General features: G+C 35.3%; 1 protein-coding gene across 2 annotated transcripts; it reads right to left on the bottom strand.

Moving 5' to 3' along the window:
* Positions 1–125: 125 nt before the first annotated feature.
* LOC113093826 (transmembrane protein 56-B-like) lies at positions 126–19,925 on the bottom strand. 2 transcript variants are annotated; one of them, XM_026259393.1, is made up of 7 exons: positions 19,577–19,925; positions 13,062–13,231; positions 11,376–11,465; positions 11,162–11,220; positions 9,911–10,005; positions 3,729–3,802; positions 126–2,699 (listed from the first exon to the last, which is right to left on the bottom strand). In XM_026259393.1, the coding sequence occupies exons 2-7, from the start codon at positions 13,214–13,216 to the stop codon at positions 2,384–2,386; spliced, it is 789 nt and encodes a 262-aa protein (XP_026115178.1). In that variant the 5' UTR covers positions 13,217–13,231; positions 19,577–19,925; the 3' UTR covers positions 126–2,383. The 2 variants fall into 2 exon arrangements, with proteins under 2 accessions (XP_026115178.1, XP_026115179.1); XM_026259394.1 differs by lacking the exon at positions 19,577–19,925 and adding an exon at positions 16,539–16,806.
* Between the last annotated feature and the right edge of the window lie 1,649 nt (positions 19,926–21,574).

The raw sequence follows: 21,574 nt of genomic DNA, 5'->3' as shown, positions 1-21,574 counted from the left end.
GAAAGCTTGCTAGATAGTCTCAGAGCCGTTGGGTGGCCTACGTCCATTAAGCTCTTTTTTTCTGTTTGATGCAATAAAGTAATAAATAATTATAATAAACTAAAAAGAAGACACAAAATAATGATGAATCAAAATGAACATATTGCTTTATTGAGGCAAATGGCATAACGCAAGTGAAAAATTAAGACACGTGTAAGAATAAACATGTTCATTCCTCAGGTACATGCACTTTCCTTCAAGATCCCTGTGGTCACCGAAGTAACAAATGTAAACCTTTAGATGGCAACAGTTCCAGTGACATTTGTATATGGAACGCAACAGTAATACAAATACACAGTCATGATATTGTGCATCTAGACATTCCATAATTAAAACAATGATGAACACTGAAAGTTTGGATCTTTATGTATTGAAAGGAATTTGAGTAAAAAAGTAAAATTCAATATTGTTTTGACTAAAATATATATAGGCAATATATATAAGACATCCTAAATGGCATTTAACTGTTTAAAAAATAATAATTCAGGGTTGGATGACCTGCAAGGTTCTGAAAGATAATTTACATTGAATTGACTCTTCCCGTATTTTCCTTTGCTTGTTTCAGATTACTCTTGTACAGTGTTATAATTCATGTCTGTTCAGACAGCTGGGCGTTTTTTCATAATGTTATTGAGACTGTGGGTGTGTGCCACCATTTACTTAAAACGTACAATTAAGAACAACAATTCTTCCTTTTGACTTTTTTTACATTCTTAAATGACCCTACAAAGAACCATGTGGTACAAAATTACACTAAATGACACAAAAAGACAAGTAAATAAAATATGTTTATTTAACAAAACAAAAAAGGCATTGAGCGAGTGAACACAAAAAAAGAAAGAAAATGTGGATTCCTTTATATCTCGTGCAGGTAAAAGACAAGTAAATAAAAGATGTTTATTTAACAAAACAAAAAAAGGCATTGCGTGATTGAATATAAAAGAAAGAAAACATGGATTCTTTTAGATCTCGTGCAGGTAAAAGACAATCCTTCATAGGTCTGGCTCTCAGAATAACATTTAAAAATTCAAGTACTTAGTTCATTAAAAACAGAACAACTTTTTTGTTGTTGTTTCCACGCAAATTGCTGTTAGCCATATTAAACTTTCTTTCATACATTTTAAATCAAAACTCATGCGCTCACATCTGTGCCGCCATTGAGCATCCGTGTACAGTTAGAGTATCTACACTAAATTCGTCATACATAGTTGACAATGAATTTTAAAATGAATTCATAAAAGTATTACCGTGAATGTGAATTCTATTATATGCTGTTTATTTACTCCGATACATTGACCAATTTTATATGCTTCCATTAAAAAAATAAATATGCCGTACAAACATTATCATGCTGTCCCAACCCAAAACTGGTTGAATAAATTAGATGCAATGCAGGAAAACCACCCAACGTTGAGAAGTCTTCGAACATTCACGAGCTACACTCTTCCTTTTAAAAGCATTCCCAAATCATAATCGATAAATTAGGTTAAGTACTGATTGGAAACACTGTACACCAACGTAATTAAAATAATTTCCGTATGTTCAATTAAGTTTCTATGTACAATGCAAACATTCAGAGAACAACATCTCCGCATGCAGTTAACTGTACAGTGTGAACAAAGTGTGACATCCATTTCATGGGAACGGAGCGACATCTGAACAGAATCTGGAGCGAGTGTAAACCGTTTTCATTTAATGCGATCACAATGCATCAATGCTCATATCTTGTATATATAAAATATTTCGCCTATTTAACAGTTGGATCTCGGTGCATTCGATAAAATATCTAATACATCACAAATATGTGACATCAACTTTCCAAGAGATTCTTGTTGAGTACACTGATCCAGATTGACAATTTTCCTCGTTTAGTGCAGTGCAGTTGTGTGGACGAATCTTTCACAATATACGCGGCTTTGAAATAAACGTGTACATCAGGTGACTGATCGCTTGGCCCCTCTGCACAGTACAGTGATTGAGAGCGAGGGACTGAACTTTGATGAAAAAAAATAATGTGGTTTACATGCCCACAGTTTAAAATGAAAACAAAACATGGTTAAAATACAGTTCAGCCGGTGAACTCGAACAGTGCATCGTTTGCTCTTTTTTGGTGTAGTTTCAAAACAAACACAAAATAAAAGTGGGTGGCCAGTCTTTTCTGGTGTACTAGATCTCAATTTGACATTTCGTCAGAGTTTCAGATCTTAACTCTGTTAAATATTGCTATGGGGTGGTTTTCAAAGTCTTTAGCGGTCATTATCGCACCATAGTGTCCCATGTTGACCGTTAATATGACCCTGTCTGTAAGCAACTGGTGTAAAATTCAAATGCCCTTTCTTTTCGCTCAATTAGTTTTTCCGTTCTCCTGGATCTCAAGTTTGGATCTCCTACTGGAACGCAGGACTTTGTAGCAGCCACGAGCGATTTTATGCATCCACATCACGTTCATGATGTCCAGGCAGATGCTGGAGAAGATCCAAGCGCTACGGCCGCCGAACGAGACCTTGTAGAAGGCTTCTGTGCCATACACTGAGCACATTCGACTGTAGTATACTGGCATGACGGCGATCCGCACCAGGAAAAAAACGAGCGCCATCAGTACCCCGTTAGCCATGTTGGGCTTGGAGACTTTGGGGTAACCTAATACTTCAAAGAACCAGCTGGAAAACACAGTTGAGCAAAGTGACATGCTGTAAATGATCTACAGTACCATCACAGCATTAATTTGTGTAATTTCTTTTTAAAACACAAAATGGCATTTGAAAGGAATAGTTTACTCAAAATGAAAATTTGCTAACTCTCTGGCTTTTCAAGATTTAGACGAGTTTGTTTCTTCATTGGAACAGATTTACAAAAAATTAGCATTACATCACTCGCTAACCATCGGATCCTCTGCAGCGAATGGGTGCCATCAGAATGAGCCCAAACAGCTGATAAAAACATCACAATAATACACAAGTAATCAACAACACTCCATTCCATCAATTTATGTCTTGTGAAGTGAAAAGTAGTGAGTTTGTAATAAATATCTAACATTAAATATATGCACACGATTACGTTTACTTTACAAGACATTTATGGACTGGAGTGGGCCGGATTACTTGTGGATTATTGTGATGTTTTTATCAGCTGTTACTGATCAGTGAGTTAACTGTCACTCTGACGGCACCCATTCACTGCAGAGGATCCATTGGTGAGCAAGTGATGTAACGCTAACTTTATCTAAATCTATTCGGATGAAGAAACAAACTCATCTACATTAATTGGATGACCTGAATGGGAGTACATTTTCAGCCAATTTACATTTTTGGGGGAACTCACAATGAAATTTTTGGTTAAAACTCCAGCACCACTTTAAATAATAAATAAAATGTGTACAGTTTGTCTTTGCTTCTGTCTGTGTTTTTTACTTTTAGTAAGAAAAGTAACAAAAAACAAAATGGTGGTTAAAAAAAATTCAATAAAATAAATGAACAATGCTGGAAATGTTATAGTAAGGACATGTTAAGCCATGATACTACAGCTAATAATTTTAAACCATAATAATGAATCCACAATAAAACTAGAAACACAAAGTAAATAGTGATAATTCAGATCTCTTATTGCCGTTAATGGTTTCAAGACATGGTGGGGGAAACTACAAAGTTCACCCATTAAATATTTTGTGCTTTAATCAGCCAAATACCTACCGTTGGTTTACACATGGTGTGGAAAACTCTGCAAGCAGACGGAAGTTAGCAAAATAAGGCAACATTCCTTGACCCTGGAAACACAAGGTATAGAACAAACAAACTATGACACAGAGACGAGTTTTAGAAATTCACAGCCTCATGAATCAGCTCCAGCAGGCTCAATATCTCCTGCTGTCAGGAACCCACAATAATTTCTTCAGTGCTGAATTATGATACTTCACTCTGACAGACATAACAAAAGAGCAAAGTAAACAAAAAAAATGTAGATAATAGAAAAAGGGTTGCATGGACAGTTATTCTATTAATATAGGATTTATATTTAGATCAAATAATGTCCCTCCATATTTATTGTCTATATTTAGTTTGTTATGTTCAGTGAATATGCAGAGGTTATAAATGACTTACAATTTTTTAAGTAAAATTGCATCCATTTATGGAGTAGAAGAATGCATGATAATTAGACTGATTTACTAAAAATCCCTGAATTATTATAAATGGATAATAGGATGATTTTAACAATGTTAATTATGAAATTAGAAACCAAAACTGTGCTTTCAGTCATAACAACCCACATTTCAAATAATCCACATATTGTCAGGCGCATACAGTGGGGTCCAAATGTCTGATACCACTAGTGAAAAATATTCTATTGTGAATTCTTCACAACAAATTAAAATGATTGAAATTAATTATTATATATTAAATATAGATAGTAAATAAAATAAAGTCATGTTGTGCTACAGTGGAAGCAATCTAACCAAACAAACAAAGACATTCACATGGTCAATGTCACAGATATTTGATTATGACTTAGAAATAGTTCAGAATATTAAAAAGATAGTTCAGCCAAAAATTAAAAATAAAATATCATTTACTCACCCTCAATCTGTTCCAAACACAAAATTTTATATTTTGAACAATGTTGGTAAGCAAACAGTTGACAGTCATCGAGTTCCATAATATGGAAAAAAAAATGACTAATATATATATATATATATATATATATATATATATATATATATATATATATATATATATATGTTATAATTATTATTATTTATTTATTTATTTTTTTACAGAAAAATTCAGGTTTGAAAAAAACTTGAGGGTGAAAAAAGTATGTCAAATTTCATTTTTAAGCATTTTTTTATGTTATTAACATTATACATTATTTACATGTTTCCAAAACACTAATACTTTATTTCTAGGATAAAATAAAGAAAAAGTCCCAGATTTTTAATGTGGTCTTATACTCTTTGATCCCACTGTATTAGTGCAGCAATGGTCAGCCATGCACGTTTTGTCAGAAAAGAAGCCTTTAATAGCCTTTTCTTGCTAAATGAAATATTCCTCTCCAAACCAGTTTGGCATTATCATTCCTCTAGCAAGAAAATAAACATTTGGCATCTCGATAACACACTTACCTTGAGGGCTGCAATTAAAACACATATTAGCATACTTACTGCAAAACGTATAAAATCAAGGATAAAAAAAAATAATCAGGTTGGCTAGCAGATGCATGCTGGTACTCCTAGGTACTGGTAAGTCCATACTGTAACTGGGCTTTAGTAACTGCTCAGAGTTCCATAACAGCAGGACAGCAGACAAGACAGGAGAGAGTCCATCTAGATCAGCCAAGCCTATGTCCCTCATCTCTAAACCCGACTAACAGTGACACTGGTAGTTTTTGCATGAAGGGTTTCGCTGGTCAGAGGAAGTGAGGCTGTGTTATTTAAGAAGTCATGTTAGGTGGAACAGAGACAGACTGACAGACAGATTCTTGGAAGAAAAAAGAAAAAAAAAGGTGGAGAAAAAAAAATGCAAAAAGAAAGAACGACACAGAAGCAGCAACACCATTTAAGACTCGCTGGACATGCACTATGAGAAACAAATCGCATGACACTGACAATTTGATTTTATTCTACAAACAAAAAAAAAGCCTCTTACAGTTTGATAGAATATTTAAAGGTCACATGTCAGTGCTAAATTTAGAGAAATGCTCTTAAAATGAAGCACAGTTATTAAACACTGAAGAGACTGATGGGGTATATTATGCTTATAATAAAAATAAGGCGAATATTATAATTTAGCCTGGGAAGAAGACAATAATTAACAAAAAGACACTTAAACGTTCTGCTTTTAACGCTAATAGCATTCTAAACACAGGAAACAATAACAACGAATGACATTTCCAACGACAGACTTAATTACTCACGAGAACTGACGGAAGACTTCCAGCTCCATGTTACAGTACACCTATTATCTTGTAATAATAATTTACAAAAAAGGCTGGAAATGGCAGTCATTAAAGTGACCAGTGACAGTATGGTCTACATCCTGACAACAAAATGCACGTTCAGGTTTGAGGCGATCCTCAAAGTTGCATTAAATCACTGCAAGGTAACTGTAGGGTATGTAAGCAACAATAAAGCCATTAATATCAAAAGTCGCTGCCCCAGATGCATTTTTAGGATTTTTTATTTATATATATATATATATATATATATAGAAATGAACCAACCAAGACAATTAATTAGGCCATCAAAAATAATTTGTCATGGTCTTTCTACATAACAGGTGCCCTTTGAGTTTCTGTTGTACGTATTTGTATGAACAATATATGTGTTACTGAATTAAAAATAATCTAATACAGTATATTCGATCACACCCTTGTTTTGCTTTTTTTCCCCATTCATGCATTTGTTAAACACATAGTGTGCAAGCATGACCGAGAAAACATGTTACCATGTCAGTTCATACCGTGAGGATTACCCATTAATGACTAACAATTAACAGCTTTTAAAAAGTTAACTTAAGTTAACATTTCATTCAGTAGCATGTGTACTTATTACAAAGCATATAAATATATACACATACACATTAATACATATATATAAAATCTCCTGGATCTTAATGCATCTTTTTTCCTTCTGGAGCTTCAGTGACGGACATTTTTTTGTAAAACTTGGGTACGAGTCGCTCCGTTGTCCTCAGTGTGAAAGATGGATCTCAAAATCATACAGTCAATGTTAAAAAAAGGTTTAAATACGCAAAAGATGCTGGAAAAATAAATTCAACTATTATTTTCTCTTGTGAACTATATGTAAGAGTCTTTTATGTGAAATATCTTATTCGGGTCAGTACTAAATAAAAATAAAATGCCTATTAAGAACATATATAAAATAGTTAAAACATTACAGATCGTGACTTTAAAGGGGTCATATGATGCGATTTCAAGTTTTCCTTTCTCTTTGGAGTGTTAAAAACTGTTCGTGAATACATAAGATCCCTAAAGTTGCAAAGACTAGAGCAGGGCTGATTAGCATGCTCAGGGGTGTTTGACTAGGGTTGGAGCCAAACTCTGCACCGCATCGGCCCTCCAGGGCGAGATTTAAATAGCCCTGGACTAGAGTCTCAAATCCAAAGAGATATTCTTTATAAAAGTTAAGACTCATCCATGCCCCCTAAAATGCCTTGTTTAAACACGCCCCCACATGTTTATGTCACAATGTGGTAAGTGTTTCTATAACGACGCCCAAATTTTCATGCAAAGAAAGAAGGCGCAACTTTGATTCTCGCTGCTGCCACCATCACCATTTCATAGAGACGCTGTTTCGTTATAGTGAAAATACCTCATTTGGTCTTCCAAAGGGGAAAATACTAGAAATCGGTGGTTAAGTTGTATTTACAACACTGTTCCAGAACAGTTCAATCCAAATATTCAGATTTACGCAGCACATTTTATGGAGGACTGTTTCTTGATCCTAGGAGAGAAGACTACAATCCTAGCGCTTCTGACTCGTTTACATTTGTAATGGATTTGCCACTGATGATTCAAACTCGTGTGTTGAGCAGCAGTTCTCAATTCCAGTCTTCGCTTTCCCCTGCTTGCACATTTTGTATGTGTCTGTTATCGCGTCGAAGTCCAAGTCATTATAATCAGTAATTATGTCCCCACTGGATGCACGCATCACAGTATGACAAGGGGCATAGCATTTCTGTCACATGCTTGAGGCATTCGACCAGATCACAACGCACTGGATAGCTGGCCAATCAGAGCACACCTCACTTTTCAGAATGACGAGCTTTCTAAAAATTGATGTTTAAGAAAAGTGAGGCACAGAGGAGAAACAATAATATACAGTATGTCGAAAATAGTTTTTTTTTGTTATAACTTTAAACCACATAAACATTTAATTACATCAAATACACAAAATGTTCTCTTTAGTAACATCACATGACCCTTTTAAATATCACCGTTTTAGGTACCCATTTTACAGAATGACTCATGCCAAACAACTGAGCATCAACCGATGCTATTCTAAAGGTTTAGTTTCATTTCATAACTAATTTCTGAATAATTTCTATCAAAAGGAATGAGTAATAACTTGTGCAACATGTAAACTAAATGCGTAGTTACTCAGAATTTAGCTGAGGACCAGATCAACCTGTTATTAAGCAAAACCTTCTCATATTGTGAGTGTGGAGCATCTTGACACAGCCCAACAAATGAGTGCTTTCTCGCTGTTACTCATCCTGCAGTTGAGTTTGTTTGTTAGAAGGAGTTGTTTTAGTAGAGAGACTATAGGAGGAAGATCGGCTCAAAGCAGGGGAAGGTATCAGAGCATGCACACAGGAAACCCTCCAAGAAGCACCAAAGGAACAGCGAGCATCAACACATGCACACAATCCAATCTGGTGCAGTTTGGGCTGAAAGCCAGCCAGAACTGACCGATGGAGTTGCTAAAGGCGGGTCAGTGAGGCAGAGTTGAAGAGGAGAGAATGGACTTCTGCATAACAGTCAATGAGCATTCCATGCAAAAAATACCATCATCACATCATCATCATCATCATCATCATCAAAATCAGCTACAGAACTTGGTGACCTAGAGGGTAACCGTCCAACTGAACCAAGAGTGAACAGTAGTGGCCTCAGTGGTGTAGTGTAGTGGTAAAAGATCTGGGCTGCTTACTGCAACCATCTAGAAACCATTTTAAACCAAAAACAAAGAATATTCTATATAGGGATGCACAAAACAAACATGTTTCTTAAGAGCGGTTTAAATAAGAGGTGCAATTGTGTTCTTAACTAGACAGAGCACGACAGAAAGCCTCAATCTCAAAAAGCATAAAAGCTTTCAAAGTTGGTCTAGCTTTTAAACTTACTTTTAAACATCAGTCTAAATGCATTTATGCAATGATGATGCTTCAAAAATTGTAAAAAGAACATTTTCCAAGACAGCTGTACTTTGCAAACTAATAAATCATGAATGACATGTAATCAAGATGGTAATTAAAGCGCCTGTTTTGTTTATAAAGCTTTTTTGATTAACTATTCAACCTCACTTTGGTTACCAACAAGTTAGTTGCTGGATGATTAGTCAACCACATGATTTATCCTTAATATTAAAAAATAAATAAATAAATAATCTACAAACGAAGCCTTTGCATACTACATTTAAAAACAAAGGAAAATGAACTCAGAATCTGAACATTCAGAGACGTCCACAGGTTACATATCTTGTTAAAAATACCCAAAGAAGGTCGCTAGACTAGAATGACAGGATGCAGTTCTTTCTACAGTATTTCCTGGACATTTATTTAAGATAATGTACAGTCAGTCTGTCATTACTGGTAAATAAACTCCAACAGAGAAATCTGGTTTCACCATGATGGGGTTTATGTTGCCATAAAAACTGGCTGACAGTCCATTATCCTACTTATTACACAGCGATTTGCATGAATAAATAAATGCATAAATAAATACATACACAAACACATAAATGCAATTAAAAATAAGTAAATAAATAAACGGGCAAAAGATGAGTTTAAATTATTATGCGGAGAAAAAAAAACAGATTGAAATGAGAAACATTAAACTAGCAATTATCTATGTTATTATCCAAACACATTTGGCAACAAAATACTGCGATTTGCCTGCAATACTACAGAAATGACCGATCAGAATGGTTTCAGAATTTCATGTACAGGGACAAATCCTTCTGACCATCCTGTTCCTCTGTTTATGGTTTAGCGATCGCTCTCGTGTGGTGGATCATCAGCCAGGGGACACAGAGCTTTCAGCACCAGCTGCACACCTGACACTACCACTGCTCACTCTTGATTGTCTCTTTCCCATCTTGCCTGCATGTTCTGTTACGGGACAACAGGGGACTCACCAGTACATAGTAGTAAGCATACAATGCTGCCAGGTGGTGGATTACAAAAAACTTGTCTCCTATTGCTCTCCAATAGTAAAATATAAGCAGCAGATCTGAAAAACACAGAAAAGGCAAGAAGAGTCAGAAAACACTGCTATAACGGTGATTAATACATTCATAGAACTACTAATAATATGGCCAACCTATAATATTCCAACATATCACAAGGAAACACTGATCTACGGACATCTGCAAAACAAACTTTTTCTCTGTGGTCATCTTTACCTTGTTTCAGAGGATTCCATAAAGCCTCTGCCAACACTGTATACCGTATTTTTTGGACTTTAAGTCGCACCTGAGTATAAGTCGCATCAGTCCAAAAATACGTCATGACGAGGAAAAAAACATATATAAGTCGCACTGGACTATAAGTCGCATTCATTTAGAACCAAGAGAAAACATTACCGTCTCCAGCCGCGAGAGGGCGCTGTATGTCTTCAGTGTAGACTACAGGAGCACTGAGCAGCATAGAGCGCCCTCTCGTGGCTGGAGACGGTAATGTTTTCTCTTGGTTCATTTCTCTCGGTTCATGTCAAATTAATAAATTGATAAATAAGTCGCACCTAACTATACCAGCCAAACTATGAAAAAAAGTGCGACTTATAGCCCGGAAAATATGGTACCTGTGTTATTTTGGTTTATTTTATTTATCATTTGAGAAAATTTTAACATTACATATGGATGCGCCAATCCGATATTCAAATCCGGTATCGGCTCCGATAATGCCATTTTTCTTGAATCGGGTATCGGTCAGAGATGGCAGATCCAAATATATTGGTCTAATAACTGGTAACAAGTTAATGACAAAAATAAAAATAAAAATTACAACTCGAAATAGAAAAAAAATAATAATAATTAAAAGCAAACCTCAATAATCACCAAGTGCAAAAAGCTTTAAAAAAAAGAAAAATAATTCTTCAAAAGCATAATATTATAATAGACATTTTACAGAATCATCTGTAACCAGGTTAAAATGGTCACAGAGATGGTGAAATGTTTCTAGAGAGGGGTTTCTTTGTTGAAAATTGGATAACCAACAATTTAAATAAGTCAATCTACTAAAAACCCGCTAAATTGCAATCAGGAGCATTAGTACAAAAAATGTAACTAAAAATTACAATAAACCCTCAACTGTCCCCATAATATTTTGCATTTAAATGCATGATGCAGCACTCCAAACACTTTCAGATATCTGCCATCATCTCTCACCAGATATGAGGTAGCCTGTAGTAATGCTCACGTTTATCTTCACCAGAGTAGGATCTCCCCTGTTGTGGTAAAGATGAGGAGAAGGCACTGAGATTTACAACAAGATCACTTTAAAATAGTAACTGAAAGCATCCTGCTCGTCTCTAAAGAGCAGCGCTTTTCCAGCATGCTCTGAATGAGTTGTGACCAGTCTGTTTAACAGCAAAGTGCTCACCATACGGGGTCCTGATTGACAGCCTCATCGAAGAACAGGATGTAGAGGCAGAAAAGGCCTACCAACAGAGCGTGGAGCGTGGACACAGTCCTGCAGAGACACAGAAAGCGATAGGTTTTATAGCACGACGGCAGTGTTAACAGTGGTTTGCTTCTCCCATAAAACATCCTCCCGTATACGGGACACCTACGTTGACTATACTATATTACAATCAAATTTAATCTAATCTTGACAAACTATATATCGTTGGAAAGGTCTAAGACTCCCAAATATATATTATACCAATATTTTTTGTTAAAAATTATGTAGGAAAAGTAATAGATCAATTTATGACAAGTGTGCACCCTCAGAAATCTACATTACAAAAGAAGCTTTGACCTTTGTTTAAAAAAAAAGACTTCCTCGTTGCCTTTTTCTCTATCACATTTTAGAAATCATCAGAAGTTATACATCACTTGAAAACATAAAATCTCAAAATTCATCCTTCAAAACCCATTTTAAAATCAGACATTGCATTACCATGTGAATGGCACATCACAATCATGTTACAAAATGTTTTCAGTCATGAAATATAAAAATTTAGGTTTGTATCATGCACATTCAAGTCTATCTTCAAAAACGTGAGTGACAGTTATCAGGTTAAGTAATTTCTGATTTGATCTTTTGAGTAGGTTCCTTTTAGTGAAATAGAACAGTGCAATTTGATTCCAAAACAAATTATTATTTTTTAGTGAACCAGAAAAATACACCGTGTGGGACTGGTGTTTGGTTATGTCTTAGTTACGACTGAGTCTTTTGAGTCAATCAAAACCACACTATTTGACCAATACAATTCCAAATCAAATGACTCTAATGAGCAAAAAGCATTTGTTAAGGAATCATTTAGACATTTTTTGCACTGTATGAGTCTTTTGACCCAGTTCTTCTCAAAGTATCAGAACCACATGGTACAACCAGTGTAATCTGATTTCTTAACAAATGACTCTTTAGACAGCTGTTTTTAGTAAATCAAAAACATGTAGTGCAACCAGTCTTCCAAATGAATTAGTCTTTTGATATTTATATATAAATCAGTACCACACAGTGCAATCGGTGTAGTCCGATTCCTAAACAAATGACTCCTTATGAGCCAGTTCTTTTTAGTGAATCAAAACCATACAGTTCAACTTGTCTTCCAAATGATTCCTGAACTAATGATTCTTTTGAGCCGGATCTTTTAAGTAAAACAGATAGAAACAGTGCAACCAATTGTCTAAATGATTCCCAAATTAATTAGTCTTTTGAGTGAGTTCTTTTTAATGAATCAGAACCACAAAGTGCAACCGACGTAGTCCAATTCCTAAACAAATGACTATTTATAAGCCAATTCTTTTTAATGAATCAAAACCATACAGTGCAACCAATTTCCAAACGATTCCTGAACGAATGAGTCTTTTGAGATGGATCTTTTTAGCAAATCAAACATATAGTGCAACTAGATACGTCTATGTGAACTGAGTTCCCAAATGAACTGAGTCATATCTTTTAATGAATCTGTGTAGACCAATTCCTAAACAAATGACTCATTCAATCAAACACGTACAGCTTACAATTACTCCTTTGTACTTAAACACTGAACATGATAAGGTAATGCATCCAAAGAGAAAATGCAGAACTAGTCCAAGATGACAAAACGTGTTTCTGTACCTTGAGTTCCATTCGATCTTCTGTTTGTGGGTGAGTTTGAGGAAGCCAGGGCTGATTCTGGATGATGCCCATGGGCTCACGCTGTGAAAGAGCCACTGGAAGATGCAAAAACTCACCACCGAGATGAGCAGGATCAGCTGGCTGAAGGGGTCCATGGCCACCTGACCCCACTGCAATAGAAAGAGTAATATTAAAAACACTTGACGACGCTTTACAGAAAGACATGCATATCATCGTCCTGTTGAAATAACAACGGAAAGCTGTGAAACGGAAAGGACAGTTTCAGTAGAAAAGTAAGGTAAATGTTTAACAGACATGCCCTCTGCCATTAACGTGTTAGCAATGAGAAACAAAAGAGGTGACGCAAAGCCCACCTTTATCTGAAACCCATAAACTAATACAGGCTGTGGGAACGGTCACAATATCAGTCCTCTCTGACTTTATTTAAAGCATCACTGGTTATTATTAATGCTGCTAGGTGTGATGCAAGGTCTGTTGACCTTTCCAAAACAGTCCAAAACCTCAGATATGTCTCACAATCAGGATGTACAACTGTACTAGCAGGCTTCTGTTGTCATAAACGACACCATGTGCAATACTTGATAGTCAAGTACTGTATGCACGGATCATATTGAGCTTGGATCTAAATGTCGAGCTTCTCCCCGTACAGTTCCTCTTACAGTCTGTTGCCATCACAGCGCACCAGAAAAACAAGTCTGTCCCCTTTGAAGCACATAGATAGAAAGCAGTGATCCATAATGATAAAGCTTGGGACAAAATAATCAGAGTTTCAACTGGGTCTAGCAGGAGTGAATAAGCATAAAGAACAAAAGACATAGATCTCATTCACCTCTTCTTACTAAAAGGTACAAACATATATATTTTTAAGGTACCAGTATGCACCCTTAAGGGGTAAATAAAGTACAAAGGTGTACTTTCTGAAAATGTACTGTACCACCCCAGTAACAACTTTTTTAACAACTGGATTGAACCGAGTGCCTCTTGAGTAAACCTATTGTAGACAAGCACTTAATTCAATTATTCTTCTTTAACTGCTGATATATTATATTATTTATTAGTGGTCGACCAATGTTTTTTTGACTGTCAATGCATATCTTGGAAAGCAGGGGGGCGATAGCCAATATAAAGCAGATATAATTAATTTTTTATTATTAATAAAAAAAAAAAAAAAAATACTGAAATAATGGATTAAATGGATTGATTAAAAAAATACTAATGTCTAAAATAAACATACTTTAGATGACAAAGTATTGCTCACTTATAAATATTTAATAAGAATATAATTAAAAAGGAAGTAAACACTTTAACCAACAGGGCACTCAGTATTACTCAGTCTGTGTGAATTGGGAATCATATTTTTCAAATAAAGCCAAGGTAACACTAATTTCACATACAAAACACAGAGAAAACAAATATGATAGTGGGCAGATGCATAAAGTGCAGCATAATTTAAAATCATGAGTTTAAAGTTTAGAGCATACAGTTCACACGGACCAATCGTCACACTGAGAACACGCGATCATGCTGGATAAAAACACACACTTCATAAGATCTCACAGCTGGATTCGACTGAGTTTGCAAGGTTTGTGAAATTAAATATTCATTAGCCATTCAAAGATTTCTTTAAATTATATAAATGCATATTTGCTTAATGCTGACGGCAGACAAGAAAGTATTATAATGTTTGCCTTTCTATTACTAAAAGCAATCGTTATAATACACTCTGTAAACATTAACTCCTTTGTTTAACCGTTCTATCGGATCATTAGGCAGACTTCTATCCTAATTAGACCGAACTGTTAAAGGGGTCATATGATGTGATTAAAACTGTTCCTTTCTCTTTGGAGTGTTACAAGCTCTTGGTGCATAATTAAGATCTGTAAAGTTGCAAAGACTAAAGTCCCAAATCCAAAGAGATATTCTTTATCAAAGTTAAGACTCTACCATGCGGAACACCCCCTAAAATGGCTCATTCAAACACAGCCCCCATGTCTACGTCACTAAGTGGAAATATTTATATTTAATATTTATATTAAATATAAATATTTATAAAGAAAAAAGGTGTGGTTTCAGAAATCGCAGTTAGTATTAAAGCAGTCATGTCAGGGAGATGCTGTGTGTATCTAGACGAAAGCACGAGAGAGAGAGAGAGAGAGAGAGAGAGAGAGAGAGAGAGAGAGAGAGAGACTGTCACATAGTAGAGTCAGCTGTCTTAACTGTCCGTGGCTTGTGTACTGCAAACACATACAAGCTTCATCACTGTGTCTGTCACGCGACTCTGTTCCTCAATCGGGCTTGATCTGATGGTAAATCTAAGGACATTATTAACAGTCTTTACATTTATTTAGAAAGATGAAGCTTGTGATTGTGGAAAGAGGTGTTACATTTCTGACGAGTGCTTGTGGTGTTCGGCCAAATCACAATGCACTGTGTCAGTTGGCCAACCAGAGCAGACTGTTCTTGTAGGATGGAGGGACTTTGTAGAAAACAACACATTTGAGAGAGGAGGGGCATAGAGGACCTACAATAATGTACAGTATTTGAAAAATAATGTGTTTTTTGAACATTAAAGCATGTCAAGATATTCTGTTACTCCAAATACACAAAATAATGATCTTAAAAAAAAAAAAGCATCATATGACCCCTTTAACAACGACAGTAAAAAATTTATTGAATAAAAAAAAAAAAAAAGAGAGAAAGAATGTGAGCACTGTATGCTCTGGCGCTGTCGTTCTCAGTGCCGTCAAAATAAAAGCTCCATCTGCCATTAGACGTGCGATTTGGGTTATATGAAGCGACGGGAACACTTTTTGTATACTTTTTGAGGACACAGAAGAGCACACGCAGCACGGTGATATGGAGTGACACAAAGGAGACAAAGGAATTATTGAATAAAGTCGTTATTTTTGTTTTCTTCACTTACAAAACGTTTTCCCGTCGCTTCCTATAACCTAGATTGCACGTCTGATGGCAGATACAGTATTCTGACGATGACTTTTCATACCTTTTATGGACCTTGACTGTTATTTACTTGGCAGTCTATGGGACAGTCTCAAGCCTCCAGGTTTTCATCCAAAATATCTTAAATTGTGTTCCCAAGAGCTTTTAAGGGTTTGGAACAACATGGGGGTAAGTGATTAATGCCACAATTTTCATTTTGGGGTGATCTCTGCATCACAGAAATATAATATTTTATATAAATACACACATATTCATATTATATGTCTACATATGCACATATATACAGACAGACACACACCATTAAAAAAAAAAACAATACTTTGAAATATACTGTACTTATCAGTACATAAAATTTACATATCCAGAAAACTCAAAAAGGAAGCATTGTTTAACATCTTTCACAGGGCATCTAAATGCTCATAACATCTCCTGTTGATCTACTTTCATGACCTCTGGCCCACAACAGCTAATGGAAAACATGAATGGCACTCTTACCTGAGGCTAGAAGTGTTCAAAGGACAGAAAAATACAAAGCATGCACCCGTTGCACTGAGAGTGTAGTGAGAAGAGACTGATATGGTTTTGAAATCCACGAAATTTGAGTTTTGTGGCTTTTAGTCTGCATACTAGCTGTAAGGCGATCTACACTGAAGAGTACTCAGATCCCACTATAAACTTTAAGTGGAGAAACAAATTTAAAAAATGATAAGTGTCCACTCAACATTTTTAACGACAGATGTAGCAGTTAAACCGTCATCTGCCGGATACAGAGAGAGTCTCTGCTGTTTTTATGTGTCACAACAACTGTAGACTCCCAACAGCAAGCCAACAGTCATGAAGATCTGCATATGAGCAGAAATATATTAAAACAAGTTTCACACAGGAAATGAGTCACTCATTCCTATCCTATGCCTTAACTTGCTCACTATTGCTACACAAAAGTTTTGGTTTTCTGCACCAAAACGTAGGCTCCCTACACTAGCCAACAACAAGGTAGTTCCACCGCAAAATAATACCTCTGGTTCAGCCAATGTGTCTATGTTGGGTTAGTTGGAACAATTGAACGAGGGAGTTCACCGCTGTCAAGATAGGCTTTTAAAAAAAAAAAACTAACTATTTTAAAATTCCTGCTACATGACCAGACAAAACAGAGAGCAAATCCCTGAAACTGACCAAAGATTTCCAGATGATGCAAAATGATGCGTTTTGTTTTTATTCCTGTGGATTTTTGCTGAAAAATAAACCGGAATCATGGTACATGTAACTAGAGGTAGACTGATATGCCTTGATCTTTATAAGAAAATGACTCCCAGTGTGCAAAAACTTACTAGATTACCGAGTGCACTGATAGTTAGTGTCTTTTACTTTTACATGCAAAATGTCATTGCAGCAAATGGTATGCATATCATAAATATCAGCTTTATCAGCCATCGGCCATCACAAAATCCATATCTGTCAACCAATACAGTTAACACTGAGAAACGCACACTGTAACAAAACTGGTTGAAAATCTACAAAGAATACAAAGCGTTAAGGAGGTTATAAAACAACTGAGTTGTAGTCAGCATTATTTTAGAACATGGTCAAACAACTAAACCAACAGACTGTGACATCAGCACATCTCCTCATGGGGTGACAGGAGTAAAAAAAAAAAAACAGCAGCCAATAAATTTAGATGTACTTTATGTAGCAATAAGCAACATGCACACATAAAGGAGGGGTAAAGGTGAGGGTATTTAAAGGTCCTATACAGGTTCACACTTGTTGTGCAAGGCAGGCATCCAACGAGGTCATGAAGCAAAATGGTAACAGGAAGTTCAGCAGTTTTCACAGATGAACACATGCTGCATGTGCATGCATCTCCATTGTGAACATGCAGTTTAAGAAACAAAAAGCCAACTGTAAAAACTTTCAGTTGCAGAAATGTCTGATTGGGTAGATTAACCTGCTTTCCATACTGGTGTACAGGTTTGTCATGTGGGTGGCAGATCACAGCACTGACAAAGCTGCATTGCTGACATGCTTTAGTGCATTGAGCAAATGCATCATTTTTAAAGAGAAGCAGTGCTGCTTTGAATGAAAGATTGACCAGGCAAAGCAAGGCTCATAGAGGAGCAGAATGGATGGACTGCTAAATAGATGAGTTATTAAACCCCTGAGGAAACTGCAGTGCAAAAGCAGCCAGCCACAATCTACAAAGTACACACATAAATATACAGAAACAAAATTGTATTAGATTACTTTTTTTAATTAAGGCATGGAAACCACAATTTTACATTTTTACATTGTGGTTTCCAAGCCTTCTTTTTTTTTTAAGTTAATGAATTAGATATACTATAAAATATATATACTTGTATATAAATAATAATAATGAAATATTTATTTACAAAAGTATTAAAATTTATTTACAAAAAGTATTTCCATTAAAAAAAATAATAATAATAATATATGTTTTTTATGTGTTTTTTTTATTTTTTATGAGACGAAGTCAAAAAGTGACTTTTTGACTTTGTCAAAGGGTGGATATTCCAGTTTAGCAAGAAGAATCCTTAATTACTATAATCATTTTGGTTTATTACGGTTTTGTTTAAAATTATATTCATAGATATTTTTATTTAAATCATAATCATAACTAATAATAAAAAAAAATAAAAAAACATTTTACAAATATTGTCAAATAATTTTTATATTGCTTGATTTGTATAACCTGAAAAATAAAAGCCCAAATCGAATATATATTATAGCATCAACGTTTTCCAAAACTATTATAACATTTCTAACAACAATGCATGTTTATTTATTTTATTTTATTTTATTATTATTTTAATTTGGTATTTGAAAACTACTCACATATTATAGCTCTCAAAACTGAAAGTAAAAAATATCTCAGAAGAAAGTACTTTTTAAAAATCAGGAATAAAGTTTTTTTTTTTTTTTTTTTTTATGAAAAATGTCAAATATAACCAAAACGTGTGCTGCATTTAGCATTTCCATTAAATACAGAGGAAATTAATGGTTTTCTGGTTGCAAACCTGAACAAATGTTTCCCTTCAGTACTGACATCTATCTTCAGTTAGACTACAACACATTTTTAAAGTGCATAAATATTAAACTCAGATTTTGTTTTTTAAACGTATTTTTTAGCGTTCATTTGTGAATAATGTCGGTCATTTAACTCCGACTGGTCTACTGCATTGAACCGCATTGCTTGTGCAACAAATGCACATATACATGTAACTACATTTGTTCATAGATGAGCATTTTATGAAGATGTGCGCGTGCGAAACATACATCAAAGACCGTAATTCAGCACTGACCGTCTGATAACACAAACAAACAAACAAATACTTAATCACATCTCTACTAAAGCTCTGTAAAAACATTGCGATGTACGGAAATCGACTCGTGTTGTTACAAATACGCCTGCTGCTTTCTTTAGGCCACATCACACCGCAGTGCTGGCTGAAAACACAACGCTTGTGCATTAAAATATTGCTTGATATAAAGCAGTGCACGCATAACCATATGCTTACCTCTTATTGTTCATCAACGTGTCTGTTGGTTACTTGTGCATGGTGTCTGAAAACATGGGCTGATAAAAATCCGTCAATCAGACACATGTAAGATTCTCCTCTCTCCGCGATATGAAATGCATGATTTCATATCAAAAACGGGTGATCCTTATGATAATCTCAATCTGCGATGCGTGTTGGGTTTATAAACGCGCGACGGTGAGAGCATGTTGGGGATGATGATGTGAACCAATGTGTGTTAATGATGGCTGTCTGTAAGTGAAGGTGATAGGATCCAATTTCAGCTTCATTCTTAAAGAGATATTCACACACGGATATTGTCACTCTTTTGATTCTTCAGTGAATCGAGTCTTTTGAATTTGTTCACTAACAAGATTCATTCAGAGGCCGTTTCTGCAGATCGTCGTTACACCAGGTTGCAAAAAAGTGAGTGACTGAATCATTCTCTCTACTGATTCGTAAAAAATAAATAAATAAGGAGTAGTTAAGGAGATATAATCGCGTTTTCCAAGGAGAGCTAGGCTACTTTCCTCCATTTGTGCGCTGCAAAGTTTTATCGAGCTAAAACAACAATAAAAAACTACACAAGTTTCAATAAGTTATGTCATTTAAGATGTGTCATTTGTACAGATCCATAATTCTTCATCTCCTTTCTCTCAATGAATGGTATTCTAGTTCATTCGAGTAAATTATGAAGTACATGATAATATAAACACTATATAATTCATAAAATGTGACAATCGTGTTGTTTACTAGCGAGGTGTTTCCTTTGGTGTTTCTGAAGTCTCCTTCACAAAATAAAGGGGGCGTATTAATTTAGTCGATCCAACCAATGAGATGCTCTCTTGCAGTCCGTACTCAAATGCTATTGGCTCTTGCTATAGTCAATCAGAAAAAAAGTCCCCTTGGTTTCTTTGTTTTGTAAGTCCCATTAGGACAAATTTAGATGATTAATAATGTGAGATTTTCGGAGGCATAATATATAACACGTTTTTTTTTTTGGCTTCGACTTTGGTGGCTTAAAAAAAAAAAAAAAAAAAAAACAATTCTCCATGACAACTCCATGCTGCTTAACAAAATACAACTGAATCGTTTCAGCGTTTGAACTTTTTTTTTTTTTTTTTTTTTACAAATGTGGTGAATAAACTAGAGCACCAGAACAGATATTTCGTCACACTTGGCAGAATTTTCCAAACATGCATGCTAAATTCTTGTCAGTATAAGGCCACGACAAAGTATAATTCATCTACTGTACAGGTGCCAAGAGTCCACAACACATGACACCCACGCATTTTTTTTTCACAAAATATGAAAATGCAATTTCTCCTACTTACCACCAGAGAGCAGTCAGTCTACATAGTTTACATCTGGTTGTGATTTTTTTTTAACAGAAACCAGCATAAAAACAGAGATTTGAAACAGCATTCTCACTTTCCACATCACAAATGAGAGGTCTGCATTAAGATTATTACAGAAATCAGATTAATACAGTACCTTTAATTTTAACATTGACTTTAACTACACAACTAAAACTATGGTTCCTTCACTTCCTTCCCAAATGCAAAATGCTGTGTAATTCAAATCCATCACCACAGTGAGATGATTTTCCTCCATCTGTGTCCCACTCCAGCCTCCATTTGGTCAGGCTCCATGCGGAAATCATTCCTCCCTCCAAGCCTCTTCCTGAGGAAACAGAGAGTGGGCTGACTTAACGAACACATACAGGAACAATGAAACATTCCTGAATAGGGTAAAAGCTGTTTTAAGTAGACTTTTTATTAATAGTCTGTGCTGCCTGCCTATGTACAATGTGAAGTTGAACTCCAGCTGCCTGAAGACATTTATGAGTGTCGAGTTATCTGGAATCAATTTTCAGGGCCTCAGGAGGAAAACATTAACATTGGATAGTGTTGTTACATAAATCAGGCAAAATGTTTTATGTTTCGCCAGCACTTACATCATTGTGGATGAAATTATTATGCATAATTACATGAAACT

Source organism: Carassius auratus, unplaced genomic scaffold (assembly GCF_003368295.1).
Source record: "Carassius auratus strain Wakin unplaced genomic scaffold, ASM336829v1 scaf_tig00215163, whole genome shotgun sequence".
NCBI classification, from domain to species: domain Eukaryota; kingdom Metazoa; phylum Chordata; class Actinopteri; order Cypriniformes; family Cyprinidae; genus Carassius; species Carassius auratus.
This window is presented reverse-complemented; position numbering and strand designations above follow the sequence as displayed.